At 33.7% G+C, this 21,390-nt stretch overlaps 1 protein-coding gene across 4 annotated transcripts in view; it reads right to left on the bottom strand.

Annotated features, from left to right (window-relative positions):
• The window catches only part of if (integrin subunit alpha inflated), a 104,664-nt gene that overhangs the window by 27,769 nt on the left and 55,505 nt on the right, over positions 1-21,390 (bottom strand). For 2 of the 4 annotated variants that reach the window (XM_090105056.1, XM_090105052.1), the window contains exons 4-6: positions 4,919-5,045; positions 4,037-4,057; positions 3,245-3,306 (exon numbers count right to left, since the gene is read on the bottom strand). In XM_090105056.1, the coding sequence (XP_089961182.1) occupies positions 3,245-3,306; positions 4,037-4,057; positions 4,919-5,045 (210 nt within the window). The remainder of the gene's footprint in view (positions 1-3,244; positions 3,307-4,036; positions 4,058-4,918; positions 5,046-21,390) is intronic. The other 2 variants (XM_090105054.1, XM_090105055.1) reach the window with 1 other exon arrangement.

The following is a 21,390-nucleotide window of genomic DNA, read 5'->3' as shown; positions in this document are numbered from 1 at the left end:
GCATTTCCCGGGGATTTTCCGGATGTTTTCCAGACAATTTCCGGACATTTCCCTGGCATTTTCCGGGGATTTTCCAGACATTTTCCGGGGATATCCGAGCATTTCCCGGGGATTTTCCGGATGTTTTCCAGAAATTTTCCGGACATTTCTCTGGCATTTTCCGGGGATTTTCCAGACATTTTCCGGGGATTTTCCCACGGTTTTTCCGGAAATTTCCACGCATTTTCCGAGCATTTCCCAGGCATTTTCCGGTTATTTTCCGGGAATTTCCCAGGCTTTTCCGGGGATTTTCCTAGCATTTTCCGGGGATTTCCGAGCATTTCCCGGGGATTTTCCGAGCATTTCCCGGATATTTTCCGGACATTTTCACGCATATTCCGAGCATTTCCCAGGCATTTTCCGGTTATTTTCCGGGAATTTCCCAGGATTTTCAGAGCATTTCCCGGGGATTTTCCGGATGTTTTCCAGACATTTTCCGGACATTTCCCTGGCATTTTCCGGGGATTTTCCAGACATTTTCCGAGCATTTCCCGGGGATTTTCCGGATGTTTTCCAGACATTTTCCGGACATTTCTCTGGCATTTTCCGGGGATTTTCCAGACATTTTCCGGGGATTTTCCCACGGTTTTTCCGGAAATTTCCACGCATTTTCCGAGCATTTCCCAGGCATTTTCCGGTTATTTTCCGGGAATTTCCCAGGCTTTTCCGGGGATTTTCCGAGCATTTTCCGGACATTTCCCTGGCATTTTCCGGGGATTTTACAGACATTTCCCGGGGATCTTACGAGCATTTCCCGGACATTTTCCGGACATTTTCACGCATTTTCCGAGCATTTCCCAGGCATTTTCCGGTTATTTTCCGGGAATTTCCCAGGCTTTTCCGGGGATTTTCCGAGCATTTCCCGGGGATTTTCCAGACATTTACAAAAAAAGAAAAAGAAAGCTAAAATCTTTCATATTAAATGTAGGTATATGGGATATTCATATTTCATACTTAATGTATGGGAGGGTTTAAAGATAATTTTTTTGATATTTCTCGATTTATTTTTAAAAATTTATTACCGCCATTTTACTCATTAGGTTAAGTACTTTCGATATCAGTTTAAAGTTTTTTGTTATCTGTGATACTTACGGAAAAATCGCCTGTGCACAATTAACGAATACACCCTGTATAATGATGCGCTCAAACTGTTAATCTACATTTAATTTAGATTATTATTTGAATTACTAAGTAATGTAGAATTTAAATCAAATTCATGTTTTCCTCAGATTTACGATGTCCTCCGATTTTAAGATTTTCTTATCAGAGTATTCAATTTTAATGTAGTTTATTTTTATAAGAGACAATTAAGCTGAACTTGGTCCTTGATTATGCTGAACTTGGTCCTTTTTGGCGATACGGGGGCACTTTCATATTACATTGATTTATTTTTTGTTTTATTTTATTATTGTTTTCCATTTCTTTTTTGTATGTTTTTGTTTTGCTTTTATTAATGTTTTGTGATGATTGTGTCTTACTGATTGCCGAATAAACGTATTTTCTTTCTTTCTTTCTTTCTTTCTTTCTTAAGAACATTCAAAAATAAAGTGTCACGTATTTTTTTTAAACGACGAATGACGAAAAACGACGTAATCGCGGACGAAGTCGCGGGCAACAGCTAGTATAATATAATTCCAAATATAAAAAGAAGTCATATATATATATATGACTTCTTTTTATATTTGGAAGGTTTTTTTTGGGTTTTTTATTTAAATTCTGAGATGGAGTTGCAAAGATTTGAAAGACTTTTTTTATAAAAAATATATTTCGCTGAAGATCTTAAGCAGGTAGAACGAAATTTATGCAATACATGCCTCGGGTTCGTCGAAAAGATATCATCTTTCTATGCTTCTGGTGTAATATTGCTAATCTCTAGCCTCATCTCAGCAACTGGTCCTTTATTTACGTGGTCTCGCATAATAACAATGCTAAAGTATGTACTATTTATATGTATTCATTATATCGCACATACTCATTAGAGGATCATATTGATCTGATGATCGTCAATTTCCGGGAATATATAAATTTATTTATTTCTTGTATCTACTCCCATACATTGAAATACATTATAACCCGTCTTTCTACTCATGTGTTATATAACTATTCATTCATAAAGCTACATAACACTATTGTTTATACAAGTCTATAAAATACAATCCAATAATGGAAATTGATGAATGGAACGCCTACCGATCGAATACAAGATTACGCACCGCAATACAATTCATCAAGACCAAATAGAGACAGCTATAAAACAGAACAATCTTAACCATTTTCCGAATAGACCCGGTCATCTATTTTGCGATACTTTTTGCTGGCAACAATAAAAGTTAAATAATTCATAAGTTATGTTCGCATGCGCGTCACGTGCCCGCTCAGATGCGATCGCTATGATAATGCGCAGCAATGCTCTTCCCACGATTGTAAAATCACGCTTTACGTGAACTAGGATTTTTTGGCGCGAAATGGGGTCCACGATATACGTGCGTCGCGATAAAGGCGATTTATGGTTAACTTACAGAAGCCATATAGAGTGAATAAAGAATGGCCTTAAATAATTACGATACCCGAATTAACGTTAAAATAATCGCTGCGGATAAAAAGACGAACGGTACACGGAATATATTTACGATTTTGTACAGCCAATTCATTTTGCGGCATATTGAAGGTTTTTTGCAAATTCACCGACGAATTACTAATTAGCGTGTCCGAGTCGATAATGACAGTCATTTTGCAAGAACTGCAGTTTACATACGCAGCGTAAATTCAATGAATTTACAGCGTTTCGCTAATTTAAATTGTCGCTAATTTGCTTCCTTATCAGACGTGGAACGATACGACAGAATGTGAGAACATTCGCATTTTTTAAATAAACTTTAATCTATTTTTATTATGTCGTGTCATATTATGAACGACTCATAATTTTATAAAGAAAAGTATTTTTAAAATTCTTGTTAAAATAGAGAATTGGCTATGTAATAGGTAACTTATGCTACAGACATAATACTATTCACTAACAATAGATTTCAAAGTTCTTATTTTGAATTGATATTCGTTATTTATAAACCCCAATATAATAATAACAGAGAAGTTTATCACTAACTGACTTAAATTGCATAATAATAATTTGTTATAGCGACATTTATATTCCGACCGCCTCCTTGGTATTAAGAAAATGACTGTTATTAATATTGCATTAGCTTACCTTTGATACAGCCGCTGAAAAACCAGCTTGGCACACTCCGGTCTTACGTTGACCATGACTTGCTGCGGAATTATTGAAAAAAATCAATTTATAAAAGATGAAAAAATATCGCGCGCAATGCGCGCGTCAAATGGGATTATGGCGGGAACATGTGACAGACCATAGAATATGCTAATTTCTTCAGTTTGTCAGTGTTTTTTTTTGTGAAAGTATACATATACTATTTTTTTATTATTTTTTAGATATAACCAAATGGTAAATAAAATATACTGTTTTATAGAAACAATTTGGAAAAAGAATGTTTTTCTTGAATAATTTCGTAATGTCTGTAAATTTCAAATTTCAAATTAAAAATAAATTTAGTAAAAAAGTAACAACTACACTATTTAAATTATCGATTACTAACACTAAGCGTGTGTATTATACATTTATAACTGAAGCACATACGGAGATACTTACATCAATTGAATTTTTACATGCACATTTTTTTATATTTATTCATTTATTTAAACCACACTAAGTGTGATAAAATTATTCAACCTATAATATTTATATTTAATTTTGGAACTTAAATTATTTTTTACATAACGTAGTTTAAAAAGACATCACCAGTGATAAAATTTAAAAAATATATTCATTTCTAAGTTATACTACGACAATGACGAAGTTATTTACAATGTCTTGTGGGGTTACAACAACAAATGTTTTGTGACTCTGTGAACGGTTTAAATAATGATTATTTTCCTGTGTATGCGTGAAAACATCCATTGTACACCCATTTACTTTACTCACCATCGTCCTGCGTGCGGAACCCTAAACAATATTATATCATAAAAATAGTTGTCATAGAAATAAGCTTTAGAAAACATATTAGTGTTAAAATACCATAATAGAATAAATATCTAATATAATAATTAATATACACATTACACCAATTATAGAGGGAAGTATTATAATATTTCCACCACAGATAGACACGTAGATAATAATAATTATTATATGTTTTAAAACATGCGAATACATATTTTTCCAAGCACAATCTATCTCCCATTTATATAATGTAACTATTTATACATATAAGAAATATATTTTACCATAATAGTGTTATGTAAAACCAATCGGGCTCGCCCCTGAGTGATCGTCACGCTAATTTCACTTCTCAATTCGCCATTACCGGCGGAAGTGACCGGGTTATTTCGCGCGCTTTTATGTTCCGCCGCCATTTTAGTTTACCGTAACATTTCTCTGTTATGGCAACTTTTTTGGGAAATTATCATAAGTAATTACCTACCTTGTAATTACTTGATATAAAATTCTTCAAACTAAATTTAAGTACCTATGCAAAATTACATTTATATTTGTGTGTTTGATATTTTATTTTACTTTTATGAAATTGAATTTTTATTCTTTGATTTGATATCTTATTTATATAGTCTATGGCTACTGCTCTGAAGTCAGACACGTGGAATAAAAAAAAAGAATACAAATGACATTCTATTTTTAAATTTTTTGGTGGCCTTTGTAAACGGCAATGATGATTGTTTAATTTTTGTTCATAGTTTGTCTATTGTACTATCAATTAAATTCCATATTTCTGCAAAACCAGCATATTTAACTGGATTCATATACAAGTTTATTATTCGATAATAGAAAATATCCTTAACATGAACTCACAGTTTCGACAAGGAGAGAACTCATTTACATCAACAGCATCAGGTGTTTTGGCAACGAAGCAGGATCCCACGGGATCCCGCTGGTTCAGCTTGGCTGTCACGAAGGATACGTAGCGGGGAGCACAGGCCTGGAACAAAGAGAACACGTAAATAAGTTGGGACAAGAAGGTAATTAGCCAATAGCCATATTGCCACTTAAAAAATCTATAAGTAATCAAAAGAAAGGTAAGAAATGAATTTTTTCAATAAATAGGTGTCATGTTTTATCACTCTGAAACAGTTGTAAACATTGACTAAATAATAGCAAGTAGTGCCTTATATAAATAAATTTTAATAGGTATAGGAAGTGTTGATTGGGATGCATAAAAATTAAAAACTTTTCTATAGCTTTAAAACACATTTACTAAATGAATTTGAATTTGAAAGCAATTTGTTTTAAAATAACGTCCTAGTTATTTTTGTATGTTTGTTTTTTTTTTGAGTAAGACGAGACGAACATATTTTATTCATTCGAATAGTCTTTCTCCAGATTTACTTCACTGTTTATAAATTAAAATGTATTTTTATCACACTAAATCATAATCCCGGTACACCGGCCAGTGTCACGATCGTACATTTATGTTCATAACATTCGGTTTCTTCCACCTTCATTTCTGTTAACTTAAATCTAAATATATCCCTGTAAATATAACGAAATGAACTTGAAAGTTCGGCAGTTCATCTGTCCTGTAATAACACGGGGTGAATACTAGGGTTGCCAACTGCCATTGCTGTAAAAATATTTCAGAATGGAATGTTATAAAGAATAACTTAGACTTGTCGTTTATATGTATATGTCACGGCTAAAGGTAGGTGAGAACATAAACTTAAGATTAGCCGGCTAAACTTAGGTTTATTTTCGACGAGGTGTTAATGTTAGTTTGTTCTATCTTTAGCCGGCTAAACTTAAGTGTAACCGCAGGCCCGTGGCTAAAAATGTCGGGGTGGGTAGATTTGGTTAGCGCCGGGCCGGTGGAGGGCTTGAGGGGCCCGCACAGTGCCAGAAAACACTCGCCCTGTTCCTTACATGTATTATAGTAACCAAATCTACCCACCCCGACTCAGGGCAGAAAGCTGGTGGCTAGGTTAGGTTAGGTTAGAACTCTTAAGACCCGCACGAGCCGAGCGAGCGCAGCGAGCGTGCTGCGGCAGCAGCCGGCGAAGTGCCAGAAAACACTCGCCCTGTTCCTTACATGTATTATAGTAACCAAATCTACCCACCCCGACATTTTTAGCCACGGGCCTGCGGTTACACTTAAGTTTAGCCGGCTAAAGATAGAACAAACTAACATTAACACCTCGTCGAAAATAAACCTAAGTTTAGCCGGCTAATCTTAAGTTTATGTTCTCACCTACCTTTAGCCGTAACATATATATTATATAGGAATGAAATTAAAGAAAATTTGTTAAATAATATTTTATTAGTATCAGTATCTAATCACTTATCAAATCAATGTGTATGAACTGTATAATTATAAAAACAGAAAAATTATTTCATCATTTCACATTTCGGATACTTCAGGATGACACATACCTACTTTTACGTTTTCTAATTGCCATCATAATATAATAATCATATAAGTAGGCAGCCCTACAAGCCCCAACAGAATCAAATTAAAATAGTCGCGTGTGCGCGTGCGACGCGTTAAACACTATAACAAACAAAGTAACGCAGAGCTGTCAGAAACAACAGAGCCATCTGGTGTCCGTAAAATCATATCTAATGGTTATTATAGTAATTAGGCGCCTTATGGTCGAACGGGTGAGAACCTTTTTGATTAATTGAAATGCTTTAGCTTTTAATGCTAAGTTATAGTTATTGATCCCGAAATTTTACAAACTAAGTCTTGTTTCTTGGTGATTGGGTATCAAGAATTATTGTAGGAAACGTGTCCCGCTATGTGTGCCCATAACTTAACAATAATTGTTCTATCTTCGTTTTAATAATCAAGAATCATATAAAAAAACTTTCACATTTATTAATTAACTGTCATAAGTTTTAGATTCAGCTAAAACCCAGTTCTATAATTTACTCTATACCTACCTACCATTTAATGCGCACACAAAATGCTAATCACTTAGCTTCAACGTTCCTAGAAACGCAAAAATCGACCAAAAACCACACAGCTAACATGATTCATAATCCTGGCCTCTGAAGTTAAACGTAAAAGAAATAAAGAAACAACGTCTCACGAATCCAGCGTCATCTTGCAACACGACATCGGGCCCATAAAATGGTCCATCTGTTTGTTTACAACGGTTTTACGACAAGCGATCAATGGACCATTATTGGCATCACACTCGCCCGAATGACTCAAACATCGGGAAGATAAACTTTCTTTAATTTATATTAGATGTTCGCTCTTTGACCGCGGGGTATTTATGAGGCTATATACTGAGGGAGAGATTTGAGATCCCCGAGGTTAATTTTAATCGATGTTATTATATGGTATGCTTATCCAGAGCGAAAGGATAAAACAAAGTATAAAAGTACATATAAGGGTTCCTGCTGTAATTTGGCTGGTTCTTTAAAATTTCGGGGCAGTTTTATCCTATTCTACAGTCTCAACGATCAGTCAGTCAGCTCGACGATCTCCATACTTTTATATAGGTAGTTAGTTCATTTATCACTAAACGATAACATTCATTTGACCATTTATACCTTCATAATATATCCGCTTAGTATGTCTGAGATATTTATTGTTATTTTCTTATTCGATTTCTATAGCCCTTTTAACGTAGGTATGTTAGACTGATTCAGTTTCTGAGTCACGTGACAAACACAATGTCCTTTATGCTCGTCAGCTGATTTAGTGTCGGTTATTAACCTTTCGGATAATTTCCTACGTTACTCATACTTGAGCAATGGACCGTTTAAAATATAATCAGTACAGTTCGGAAGAAATGTTTCTCAAATTACGATTTCACTTGAAGAATTTTAAAAATTTAGTCACATATTATGATCATATGTGACTATTTTCTTGGCTTAAATATGGCATTAGTCAGCTGTATTTATACAAGTGTTATCATAATTTAAGCCTTGTGAATGAATTACCTAATTTACATATCAGACTACCTACACATACTTTATTACAAAACTAATCTTGAGAAAGACGATTTACTTCTTTTCCCTGTTCTTTTCGTACGAAATAACTTACTACTAAAACCCCCCATAAAAGTAGCCACAACATGGCCACGTCAAATCACAGACAACCAATATGTAGACGTAAATCAGCACAGATTGCACAAAGCGGCCCAATTGACACAACTGACCCAAATCGGCGACGAGAATAGTGCTGGAAGTGGGCTAATGTTGCCAGTTTATTGCTGTCTGTTCCATTAAACAATCCGAATTAACAATTTTAAACTAATTCGAAACTTTTACAAGTTGCATAATGTCATTCAACAAATTCTACGTGGATTAGTCAGAGCTTTTTCATTCCTTTTAATTCTTGTTTGTTTTGATGTTTTGAATTTTGTAAGGGGTTTTCCACTACTTGCTGGGTTTTATCTGAACTATTCTTACTTTAAGATACGCTAGTACACATTATTTTACCGTATGTACCTCGTGGGTCATATAAAAATAAACTTGTATTCGTTAAGAAACCGCAAAAATGTCGTATTTGATAATATGTGTAATTTTTACGTACGGATATTAAATTGGCAACCCCTTTTATGTTACGGAAACGGTAGTGGTTATCTGACCATAAAATCACAGGTGTCGTTAGAATAGGTACTTATATTTGAAGCCTACAATATAAATTGGCGATATTAATTGATATTATACCTACTGTAGCTGTGTAGCATTTGTACATTATCTTCACAATACTTTCATAACTCTATTTCCATAACACCTCAGACCTAATTTACGTATATTCTTGATCTCAAGTCATTATTTGTTTAACAAACACAGGGTCCACAGCAAACATTTGTTCACAGCACGCGCTCCCTTACATTTGACACAATGTTGTAACACATTCCCCACAGAGTATATTTGACATATTTGACTCATTTGACACATTTGACCCAATTGACACATTTGACACACACCGACACAATGCCTGTGTGATTAACGGTTGTAAATCATAGAAATGTACAACTATGTTATTATGAGGTTACGTAAGAAGTTACCTACGTAATATCGTATAGAATTATACTATCTGTTGTAATATTGATTTAAGATGTTGGATCTTGATTTAAAGCTTTATTCGAATTGAATTGTTTTGTATTGTTTATGTTCATGTTTTGTGGATTTATTAGCCGTTTAGTATCGAGATGTTTTCGAAAACAGTATTCATAATATATAGTTATAGATGTAAACAATTTTTTATAATAATTCAAAGTACATTCATTATATTCCTTAATCATTTTGAGAAGTAAATTTCCAATTTTAGAATTTCTGTTTGTGTAACTATAACAGTAAAGCATCCAATATCACATACTGGTACATCGAAATCCACTTACTCAAGTATATAGCGCACGCGCAGCTTAATTGCTTCTAAAGTCTGTCACTTATCACCTAATATTTTCGTTATCTCTTCTAAATGAATATGCAAATATCTCCCTAATAACGTTAATCTTTATAATTATTGTTACTTCTTCAAAGTAAAGACTTAAATAGGTCGATTTCATTGAAGGCCTTGTAACCTCTTTAGATACAGAAATCTAACAGTACCTACGTTTGCTGTTAATTTCGCGAAGCAACGCTACTGTTTAGGGAGAGGAAAAAGTGTCCACTACAGTTGTGCTCTTATAAGGGAGAATGGTCTCAATAGACGAGCTGGTGTAAAAACTTGATAACTGGGAACTGTTACTCGTACTTGAGGGTAAAGTTTTATTTTCTAACAATTGATAAGTATTACAGATAATTTTCTATGAGATGTATGTAAGGCTGTTTGCTTTATCTATGGTAACATTACGAAATACAAGCAAATATTCATTGCAATAAACCCTTTAACTTATAAATACGTCATGAATAATATTCTGAGAATAAATTTAAGATCCTGCACCAGTTTCTTTTTTTAATTTGTTAATTGATACGAAAATTCAATTGCGAAACAGAATTCACATGTTTTCATAATTATTGATGAAACATGCATCTTATTATACTCAGTAAATTAAGTTTCATAATATTAACAGAATGATAATTTTGCGCACTCATTTCTGTCCGAGCAGAAAGATTAAAATTGTTGATGCAATCATGAAAATTAAAATAATCACCACATTAACTTCATATTCGTACAAATTCTTGAATTGGAGGAGCGTAATTTTCATCACGTGTGTTGATGATGAGTAGAGTAGTAATATTAATTAAAATAAATTATGTTATTATAAATAAACATGTAGCTAGACATGATATTACGATGATACTCCATACCAGTAGTTGGGAAAATAAGTATAGAAATATTTAATAACATAGAGGTATTTGTGATGATATTCATTTTGTAAAATTTGTTCAAATGATAAAACCTTTAAAAATAGTTGTTTATATTAAACAGCTTGTAACACATATACGGACGCTCTTGTTCTCAAAACATTTTTTTACAGTGCATTCATGTAATTTACTAGAAACATGAACATATCCAGTCAGTATACCACACAATTAAATATAGAGCATCCAAGAGCGACAGTTACGATTTACGAAGCGACCCCTGCCATACCACGGGTTTCTTTCTCCTTTAATTGTCTACATGCCGTTAGATCTTAAAAAGGGAAACTGGGCAGGTTGAGATTAACTGTAGTGCGACATAGTACACAGTTATGAGCGATGCCAAATACGGATCAGCCCGGTATGGCAATACCAATGTATTGAAATAGAAATGAATAAAATGCAACTCGTTCCCTATATCCTTGTGTGGATTTTTGTGTGAGATTTTTGTGTCGACTGTGGTTTTGTTGCTATTTTAGGATTGTGATTACGTTAGACGATTGCCCAATCTTTATAAATTAAATTCAGTCCCTTGTTGCTAGATACTATTTTATGTCTAGGTACCTACTTGTTATTGTTATATTTTCTTTAACCGATTGTTCAAAATCTATCTCAAAATTAAGCAAAATTTATATTTCATACTGATTTTATCACAATGAAGAAAGTACTTCTTAAATTTTAGTGACGGAACTTAGAAATCGAACAATTTTTATCACAATGAAGAAAGTACTTCTAAAATATTAAGTGACGGAACTTTCAAAACGAACATTTTAAACGTAATAAAATTATTTTTCTTATCTTTAGCCTGTTTCGTATAAACGTTTTTGTTTTAAAAGTAAAAAAGACAAAATACTGATAAAATTAACCACCATCAAATTATTTTTATAAATGCACTAAAGCCGAAACTACATATAATTAATGTAATCAGAACATAATTGTTATCACTTTGCGCCTGTGCCGCAATAAATGACACAATAATATTAAGAAGTAATAAATTGTGTGAAGATAAACTATCTTCCGAAGCAAGTTATCGGAGAGGAAGCTGTAAGGGTCGCGTTATCTTGGGAACTTTCTTCACTTGTTCCTAATTATAACTACCGGTATATGATTTTTTTGTATGTAATAACTAGAGCAATTAGTTACTTGAAGACTAAGATATTATGTTTTTCTGTATAAGTGCGATATGCTCTTGTTTCTAATAAATAATATAATTCCTCATTACGCACTGATTTTCGTTACATTCAGGAAATATGTTCTTTTTTCCTAAAAGCTACGTTAACTTTTAAGTACACATTTTCTAGAAATAACTTTGGAAAAATGTATATTATGCAAAAATTAATTCAAAACTAAGCGTTACAAATGTGTGATTAAAACTTAAGTTTACAATATAACCACCACAAAAATACAGTCACTAAACGCAGCCATTGTAAAGCTCAAGATTTATACATCACATCCTGAAAGCACGCTAAATAGCAAGCCAAGTATACAATAGAGGATAAATCACATCAATTTGTCGGATAGACAAGCTTAGGGTAAGTTTATCTCGCCATGTATAGCTAAACCCATTGGCGGAGCGACGAAAACCTTTCAGTGCCATTTATCCCAAACTTGGCTTCTTTGTTTTACAAAATATAAGGTTTAGATCGTGAAAAATATGGGCTGTGTTTGGTGCGTGATACAACTTTGCCTTGATGTTTTGTGCAAAATGTACAACAAAATATAATGTTTAATGTTTAGTAAATAATTTTATAGGTTGTATTGCATTCATGATTTAGGCTTAATAAAAAGAGTCTCTCTTGTAATCAAATAAAGAATAGTAATCTGTAATACACACAAACCATAACTTCATCACAACAAATTGCTAAATTTCACAAAGATTCAAGTGTCCGCAAAACTACCGTAACATTTAATTATAGCTATCCGATGATAGGGTATTTATAATGCAGTATCTGCCGCAGGACAATGGGGTATTATTAGCTGAAGACGCCGCGATATTATACATATAGCGAAGATGTTGCCGTGTGTGGTGGTACATGGTGTAAGAGAAAGCGTTTCAGTAAGAGGAGGCTATTTTCTATGTAAAGATAGCTGAAGTGAAGAATTTTTAGTGTGATGTAAGTAATTTTGATAAGGGAAGTTAAAGGATCTTTAGATTTTATAGCCATATTATACACATTAATCATAATATTATAAATCAATATGTTACTTACAAAAACATTATTGAGATAGTAGAAACATAAATATAAGATTGAAAATATAATTTACCATAACAAAAGAATATCAATAATAAAAGTTCAGAACAATAAATTCTAAGATAAAAATAATCTTAAATACTTGTAAAAACAAAGAATTAATTAACCATTTGCTAACCGCTTATAACTGAATCACTAATCAAAGCAAGGAATAGTGAATGCCTGCGCAGTATATCACGCCTATTTGCTGCGCAGACGCCTCAACAGGAAACAAAATGATTTTCTTATTGATCTTTTATCACACAGCTCGGAGATATTGACAACAATACAAAAGGCAATGTGCTGTTAAAATTTAAATCCTTGTTAAAATGCACATGCCTTTTAGAAATCGTATGCATGATAAATGTATAATATCGCGTAAAATCAAACACTAGAAAATACTATCGTATGCATGAATTGGTTATATTTTATTGTTAAACGTACAGTTACTTTAACTAGCTAATATAATGTTATATAATATATTCTTGAGGAGATACATCGTAATATTCTTGAGGAGAAGTACCTACTTCTTTATGTTTAAGAACAACGTCGACTTCAATAATAAAATTTATTCCTGCATTATATTATGACTGATCGTATTCCAGCATTGCTTTTAATAAATCTTTAATAGTTGTCTTATAGACCAATTCAATTTATAATACGCTAGTATCATTCTCTATCTTGCTTGGATCTTATAGTACAATTCTACAATTTCACCGTGTTTGTAATAATTATTTGAAGGTATTTTTATCGTCGTATCAAAACAACTATTCAACTGTTTAGAGCACTGTGAATTTCTCTATAGGTACATTTAGAGAGAAAGTATTCTTCGCGTAACTGAAAAAATATTATACCCGTTGAATTCATCTGATTATTCATTTCTACATCAAATAAGTACCCTTGACCTTGTAAAGCCACGCTAGTGACTTATGCTTTCTCTGGTTATCACGAAGGGCTATGGGATAGTGCACAATGACTTGGCAGTCCTTGATGCCGATAATTGTCGGTATTCCTCCTCAAAGGGAGGAGGCGCCGACACTTGGCTAGCTTGCAGGATAGCCATGTTAGGCGAAAGAGTAGTATGTTATATGCTTGAGTTTTTTGTGTAATTTACTAATGTTTATATTACATAAATCTTATATAATAGATGTTCAATTATCTGTCATTAAATAACGCTGCTAATTGAAAACGTAACGAACGCTAAAAGGATCAACATTCATCAGTATCTGAGGAATTGCAAAAGTAGTGAAATATTTATGCATACTTAAGTTAAAACTTTAGTTTGAAATTGCTTAAAAATGGCAAGTAGGTAACTGTGAAGTAATTGCAACAAAAGCAGATTAAACGTCATTAACTAAATTGAAAATATCAATAAAAATATTTTGTTTTTATCTGTCTACTTTTACTATAGGTACAGGATAGGAATAAACCGCCTCTATTCAACAAAAATAGCACGCGCTATAAAATCCAATCATCTCGATTGTATCAAATTGAAATTGTTTAATTTTTAACTATAACAATACAGTAATTAAATAGTTAAGCGGAACAAATCCACGGATATAATAGATCATAATGAAGCCTCATAACCCTATCTCCAATGGTTTTTGCTACATTTCACGGCACGCGTGTCTAATTTCATATTCTTTGATACTTTAATAGAATGTTAAATGGATTTATTTGAGATTTCTATAAGATGATATGTTGTTAATGAATTAATTTGAACTATTCGTTTTTTCGATGTTTCGATTCGAATACTTGCAAGTCAATAAGACACAAAACAAATGTAAAGACAATTACGATTTCGAGACTTTTCTTTAATAAAAAAATACGGTTCATAGCGGTATATTCATACTTATGTAGACCTACGACACGGGGCACCAAAAATCATATTATTTTCATAATAGAAAAAGTCACTATGGTACACAAACTCAAACCACCTCAAACTGTTCCAAATTTGAATGGCCAATATAAATATTTTCATAATTCGAAATCGTTTTTATCATCGAAGCGCGCCATTTCAGTGGTCGCCAGCTTCGCAAACCAGCATATTTATTATCTGTTAGGGGGCTTACAAAAAAGGTCTGATAGCACAAAACATCGCAGACACGGCTGAAGACAATACGTGAAATGCGACGTATAAGGCGCAGACGCGCGCCTGTCAACTGCGGCCATATTTGGCGCGTCACAAGAAATCAACATGGCTGACAAATCACCGCGCAATTTGTTTGTTTAAATACCCTTTTCACAGGGTGACCGGAATTTGGTGCAATGTTTATTCATTAATTTTCCAATATAGGGACAAAAAGTATATAGTGATTTTATTAAATGCAGTATGTTTTTGTGGCCTGTAATTTGAATTAAGAATGTTTTGTCATTCGCGATGAGTTTAAATTTAGTAATACCAGTAGTCAGTACTACATACTTAGTATATTATCTGTTTGCAAAAAAATATTTTGACCGCGATTTTCAAAAACGATGGAATTCCTAGTAGAATGTTTTACTCACTTACCATCTCTGACTATTGATATACCTAATTCTGTTTTTTAGATTTATCATTTAACTATAACTGTGCTTTAAGAGAAGATAATATATTTTATACTTTATGTTATTCATGTAAGTACCTAGACGTATATGTAATTGAATTCATAATGTGTAGAAAATTTTAAATTTCTTTTAATTCTTAATTAATTACTTACCCGTTATGCAGCTATAAATAGTCACATAACTAAATTAATAATATTACATATCTAAAATTATATAATACTGTGAAATACATTAAGAAGCTGTAAGTGGAAGCTAGTAAACAATGCGAAGTACCTACTTAGAAGTCGTCTATCGTGACACCGATCAGTCGGACACCATATATAGCTGTCTCATCAACATCCACACAGACCTCACAAAGTATAGATATGCCCAAACTTTTAATTTCTATTAATTTTGAAAACAACCCACGTTTTTGCTAAAGTTAAAAAATAACAGGAAAGAAACTTTCTTTAATTAATGTTAATATAGCCAAAGTATTAGGTACGTAGCTTTTCCTCGACGCATAAGTTCGACCGCAAAATATGACATGTAGGTACTTTGTGGTGACAAAAAAATTGAATAATGTCATATTCATTGACCACACAAATGAAATAATACTATTGTCATCTATACATATAATAAAATCGTAGGAAAGTCAAAACTGTACATTGAATATTTTTTTAAAAGAATACATAATCCATGATCTATAATCGATATAGAAGCCAAAAACATAGTTTTTAGAATTTTTGTCTGTTTGTCTGTTTGTCTGTTTGTCTGTATGTTTGTCCAGGCTAATCTCGAAAAGTACTGCATAGATTGACTTCAAATTTTGCATGAATATTACTAACAGGTCGGGTGAGGCTTTTTTAAACATATTATCATGCTATCACCTCCGGGGGAGGAGCTGTGAACCTTTTTTTTTTCTTACGTATTCCGTGTATTACGACAGCGTACAATCTAAAGACTCATGTTTAAATGTTGGTTTCGGGTAAGCCATGCTATTATCTAGCTTTACACAATAAAAACTATGTCATTTACGTAATTTGGGCAGAGAATCAGTTTAATGAATTTATTAGTATACAAATTTGAAACAGCGCCATCTATGAGATTTCGTAAAAATCAAATCAATTTACATGTTAACACTACTGAACACAATGTTAAAAATTAATAATTTAAATATAATTATGTTATTTATTTATTTAACTCTTTAACCCATATCTTCCCTTCCCTATAAGGTGCGCTTATAATTCGTGTGAATATACTACATTTTTAAAAGTGAGGGTAGATGTTTATTATTTTAAGTCAAACTAGACACCATTACAGTTAATCTAATATTGATTGTGTTCATTGGTTACATTTTTAAAAATCTTCGTGTTTTAAAAATTCGATAACGAGGCGGGACTCGAACCAGCATTCTTTAGTGGTCGAATTTTTTCTATTTCTATTCTTTATAAATTTATTGTTTATGAATTTATATTTATAAATAATAATACAAAAAGGTTAGTTCGTTGATAATTATTATTCCTTCATCATTTACATGTTGTAAGTAAAAATTTACTTTGACTGTTAATACTTTTGTTCAGTATTTACCTGTATGATTATTGCTTGGTAATTAATATATTTTCATGTCGTATACCTAATTAAAAACATAAGTTTGATGTGAAACTAGCTGGATTTATTTTTACACACTCACAGTCTTATATTTTGTGTTAATGTTAAAATAGTATTTATAGTGTAAATCATAATATTTTTTCACAATTAAAAATATTTCCTTTTTTTGATGGTGTTGGCATCGAATTAAACCGCGCTGTCGTTTCGTTCACAAAAAGTGAAGTTATGAGGACCGAATATGTAGCCGCCTCAACTTACGGAAACGAGAGTAACCTGCGTTGTCTGTTACATGGAAATTGGCATCTAATTATATGAATAATACTTATATTAAATCTGTAGAGGTCAATTCTGTACATGAAATATATTTCCTAAATAACTATCACGAGGTGATTAGGGATCGACACTGACGCCAAAAATTTTTGTCCGTCTGTCTGTCTGTATAGGGCATGCACCCGGGTTTACCCGGTTCCGAAAAACCCGGGTAAACCCGGGTTTTTTGATGATCTTGAGAACCGGGTCTGAATAGTATGAAACCCGGTTCTCCCGGTTCCGACCAAAATATTAAAATATAAAGTATTATTTATATTTTGCTGCATTATTTTAACAAATTTATTGTATCTGGCAACGTCAGACTCACGTGCATCGCGAATTTTCGTGCCACGCCTCAAACGTGGCTCGATTGGTTGTCTAACCTTAGTTATAAGTTTCCTAAGTTTACTATAAGTTTCCTACGGTTGTATTACCAAAAAAAATTAGGCTTCGAAAATGACAAAAATTAGGCTACAGAAATATTTTTATTAGATTTCTCGTGAATTTGAAAAGCTGTTTATTTTACTGATTCATATTTAATGATCCAGTCATGTTTTTGTTTTTGGTACCAAGCTGAAATTTATATCGAATACTCAAGTCTTCGGGCCCTTTTATGTGAAAAAGTCGAACTCACAAGCCAACGCATCAAAAGATACAGCCGTAAATGCTGAAAATTTTCGAAAATTTCGACATTCGCATAGGACTCAAAACCTACAGCTGGGTACTTTTCATGTTTTTATGTGATATTATGATAACAAGAGCGCCGAGACAACCGTCAAAACGCTAAGGAATACGCTATCGATACAAATTGACATAAGCGTATGATGTTTTGCCTAAGGATTCGGTCACACTACCAACGACGACGACGACCACGAACAAAATTTTCATCCAGTCGAAATTAAATAAATTGTGCAAAACACAATTAAGTAAAAAAAAATTTTCGAGATCAATGGATAAAAAAATTGGTTTTTCGTAGAAACGGTAGCTCCTAGAAAAAAATGTATTGAACCTTTTTTATAGATAATTTTATGATGTACAATTTTGGTTCCAGGTGATTGTATGATAAACTTACCGTCTCGGCGAAAATCGCAAAAAAAAAACTATTTTTTTATTAATTGACCTCGAATTAATTTTTTTCCGAGTACCGTAATGACGGGAGATTGAAATATTTTATTTTGAATAAATTTTGGCAAGATTTGAATTTTTGTCGTGGTCGTCATCGTCGTTGGTAGTCTGACCGAACCATTACCAAAATATCATGAGCTTATGTCAATAATTAGCGTTAGCAATTTCTATTCCTCGGCGATACTGACGTTTGACTAAGGGCCAAGGTACTTTTATAAGACTGATAAATAAAGAGCAGTATTGAAATTTTGTTTCTTTATTAATTTAATAAAATAAGACACAAGCCGCGTATAATAAAGGCCTATCAGGTACTTTTACAGTTACTTTTGTTTAATTTCGTATTTTTTCCGAAGTATTATAAAAGAACCGGGTAACCCGGTTCTACCCGGTTCTGAGCTCGATTTGGAACCGGGTTTCAAAAACTTGGAACCGGATCCGGTTCTGCATGCCCTATGTCTGTATAACCGTTATAGAAACAAAAACTACTCGACGGATTTAAACGAAACTTGGTACAATTATTAGTATGAAAGAAATGTTCTCCATATTATATAAAAAATATCTCCCGACATCATAATTAATGTCTATCTTTTATGGTTGAGCTTAGGAGTTCAAAGCTTTCTGATTATATTTGTCTACTAGCTGTGCCCGCGACTTCGTCCGCGTGGAATAGTGACTATGGGACCTATGACCATGGGCTCAGGGTGGGGCAACAATAATTGTTTTTATTTTCATGCTTCCACTCCCACGCCCACTCCCAGGCCCACGCCAACGCCCACGCCCACTCCCCTTCACAATTGGTACCTACCAGATCAAAGCCAGGGTAAGCGCCCCACCCAGCGCCACCGTGGCTACGCCCATGCTGAATTACTACTTAACATACAATTATTGAGTAAATACGTACTACCATAAATAATTAAAAGAATTGTTATTAAAATTTCTTACTAAACTGAGCTAAAAAACTTACGTACCAACTTATTAAATAAAATCAAGAAATGAAATGCCTAACCTATACCAAATAGTTACTACATATTGTAATTAAAAATTATGATTAGTATATAATATCGAAAATCAAAAAAGAAATGCCTAACTAATTCTACGTAAAATTTCTTTTAAATTATGTCATATTATTTTTTAGGAACCAGGGGGGGAGAGGAGCAAATTCTATTTCCTTCCTTTCTTAAATGGATGTTTTTAATAATGTATGGTGTAGCCACTGATCAGCTTAATCGATACTCAATTTTTATCAAATCCAGCAACAAATCCTAATTAGATGTTTCCTGTCTCACGCACGTAACTAAAGGCTGAAGAGAGAGAGAGGGAGCACATAACTTAACCGTTTAGACGAAGAAAAGTGTATTATTTTCCGGATATTTTCCAGGCATTTTTCAGGGATTTTCCCACGGTTTTTCCCGGTAATTTCCACGCATTTTCCAAGCATTTCCCAGGCATTTTCCGGTTATTTTCCGGGAATTTCCCAGGCTTTTCCGGGGATTTTCCGAGCATTTCCCGGGGATTTTCCGGATGTTTTCCAGACAATTTCCGGACATTTCCCTGGCATTTTCCGGGGATTTTCCAGACATTTTCCGGGGATATCCGAGCATTTCCCGGGGATTTTCCGGATGTTTTCCAGAAATTTTCCGGACATTTCTCTGGCATTTTCCGGTTATTTTCCGGGAATTTCCCAGGCTTTTCCGGGGATTTTCCGAGCATTTCCCGGGGATTTTCCGGATGTTTTCCAGACAATTTCCGGACATTTCCCTGGCATTTTCCGGGGATTTTCCAGACATTTTCCGGGGATATCCGAGCATTTCCCGGGGATTTTCCGGATGTTTTCCAGAAATTTTCCGGACATTTCTCTGGCATTTTCCGGGGATTTTCCAGACATTTTCCGGGGATTTTCCCACGGTTTTTCCGGAAATTTCCACGCATTTTCCGAGCATTTCCCAGGCATTTTCCGGTTATTTTCCGGGAATTTCCCAGGCTTTTCCGGGGATTTTCCTAGCATTTTCCGGGGATTTCCGAGCATTTCCCGGGGATTTTCCGAGCATTTCCCGGATATTTTCCGGACATTTTCACGCATATTCCGAGCATTTCCCAGGCATTTTCCGGTTATTTTCCGGGAATTTCCCAGGATTTTCAAAGAAAGAAAAAGAAAGAAGAAAGAAAGAAACATTTATTTATCAGAGACAACACAACACACACATACATAGACATAAAACATAAAACCGTACAAGTAAAATAAGAAAACATCGCAATAAGAAATAGTTACAATAAAAGAAGCAAGTACTTAAATTAATAACATAAAAACACGTACAAAAAAATAGAATGATAACTACATTTATTAAGGTGTGTCCTACGACCCTGACAAAAAGGAGGCAGCTCAGCATATGCTGCAACGTCCAGGAACATTGGCAGCGCTGTTTTTCAGTGCCCCCTTTATAATAAAGGCTTCGAGTTGGGACGAAAGGAGTTACTTATGACTACATATTATATACATAAATATATAAAAATAAATAAATAAAGGAGTTATAATAAACTTATAGATCATACGACGATATAACGCGACTAACGGCCAAGGTAAATATTAAATACATATAAATAATAATTAATAAATACATAAATAATAAGTATTTTTAGGACAATTTTCAGGTATGTTTAATTTACCACTAAACCTGGATTTGGTGAGCTAATAATATACTTTTAAATTTAGATTTAAAAGTATATAGTGTTCGTAAGTTCCGTAGCGGTGGTGGCAAATTGTTCCAGCATTTAGTGGCGTTATATTTAAAACTACCCTTAAAACAAGCGGAATGGTGTTTGGGTACGAGGAGTTTGTGTGCGTCCCTGGTGTTGTATTGAGTGTTTTGTTCACTCCTCCAATTAAGTTTTTCAAACAGATAGCGAGGCGATTCTGTCTTGACAACGCCAAAGAGAAGGGACGCAAAGTGCAGTTGCCTGCGGTGCTCCATGTTTAGACATCGCGCATTATTAAGATATGGCGTGATGTGTTCCCTCGGAGGGACATTCCAGCAGAACCGTGCACATGCATTCTGCACTCGCTGGATTACCCGTTTTGTACGACCTAATAACCGGTGTCCATAAATCACATCCATATAATTGAACTTTGATAGAACTAGACTATCACATAATTTGAGTCTGAGGCTGGGTTCAATATATTGTCTAATGCGATATAAAACCTTAAGTCTA

This window comes from Colias eurytheme, chromosome 9 (genome assembly GCF_061535395.1).
Source record: "Colias eurytheme isolate Ceu_HAF_F1 chromosome 9, ilColEury1 Martin Lab GWU primary, whole genome shotgun sequence".
Classification (NCBI taxonomy): Eukaryota; Metazoa; Arthropoda; class Insecta; order Lepidoptera; family Pieridae; genus Colias; species Colias eurytheme.
The sequence above is the reverse complement of the archived record's forward strand: the minus strand, read 5'-3'. Positions and strand labels throughout refer to the sequence as shown.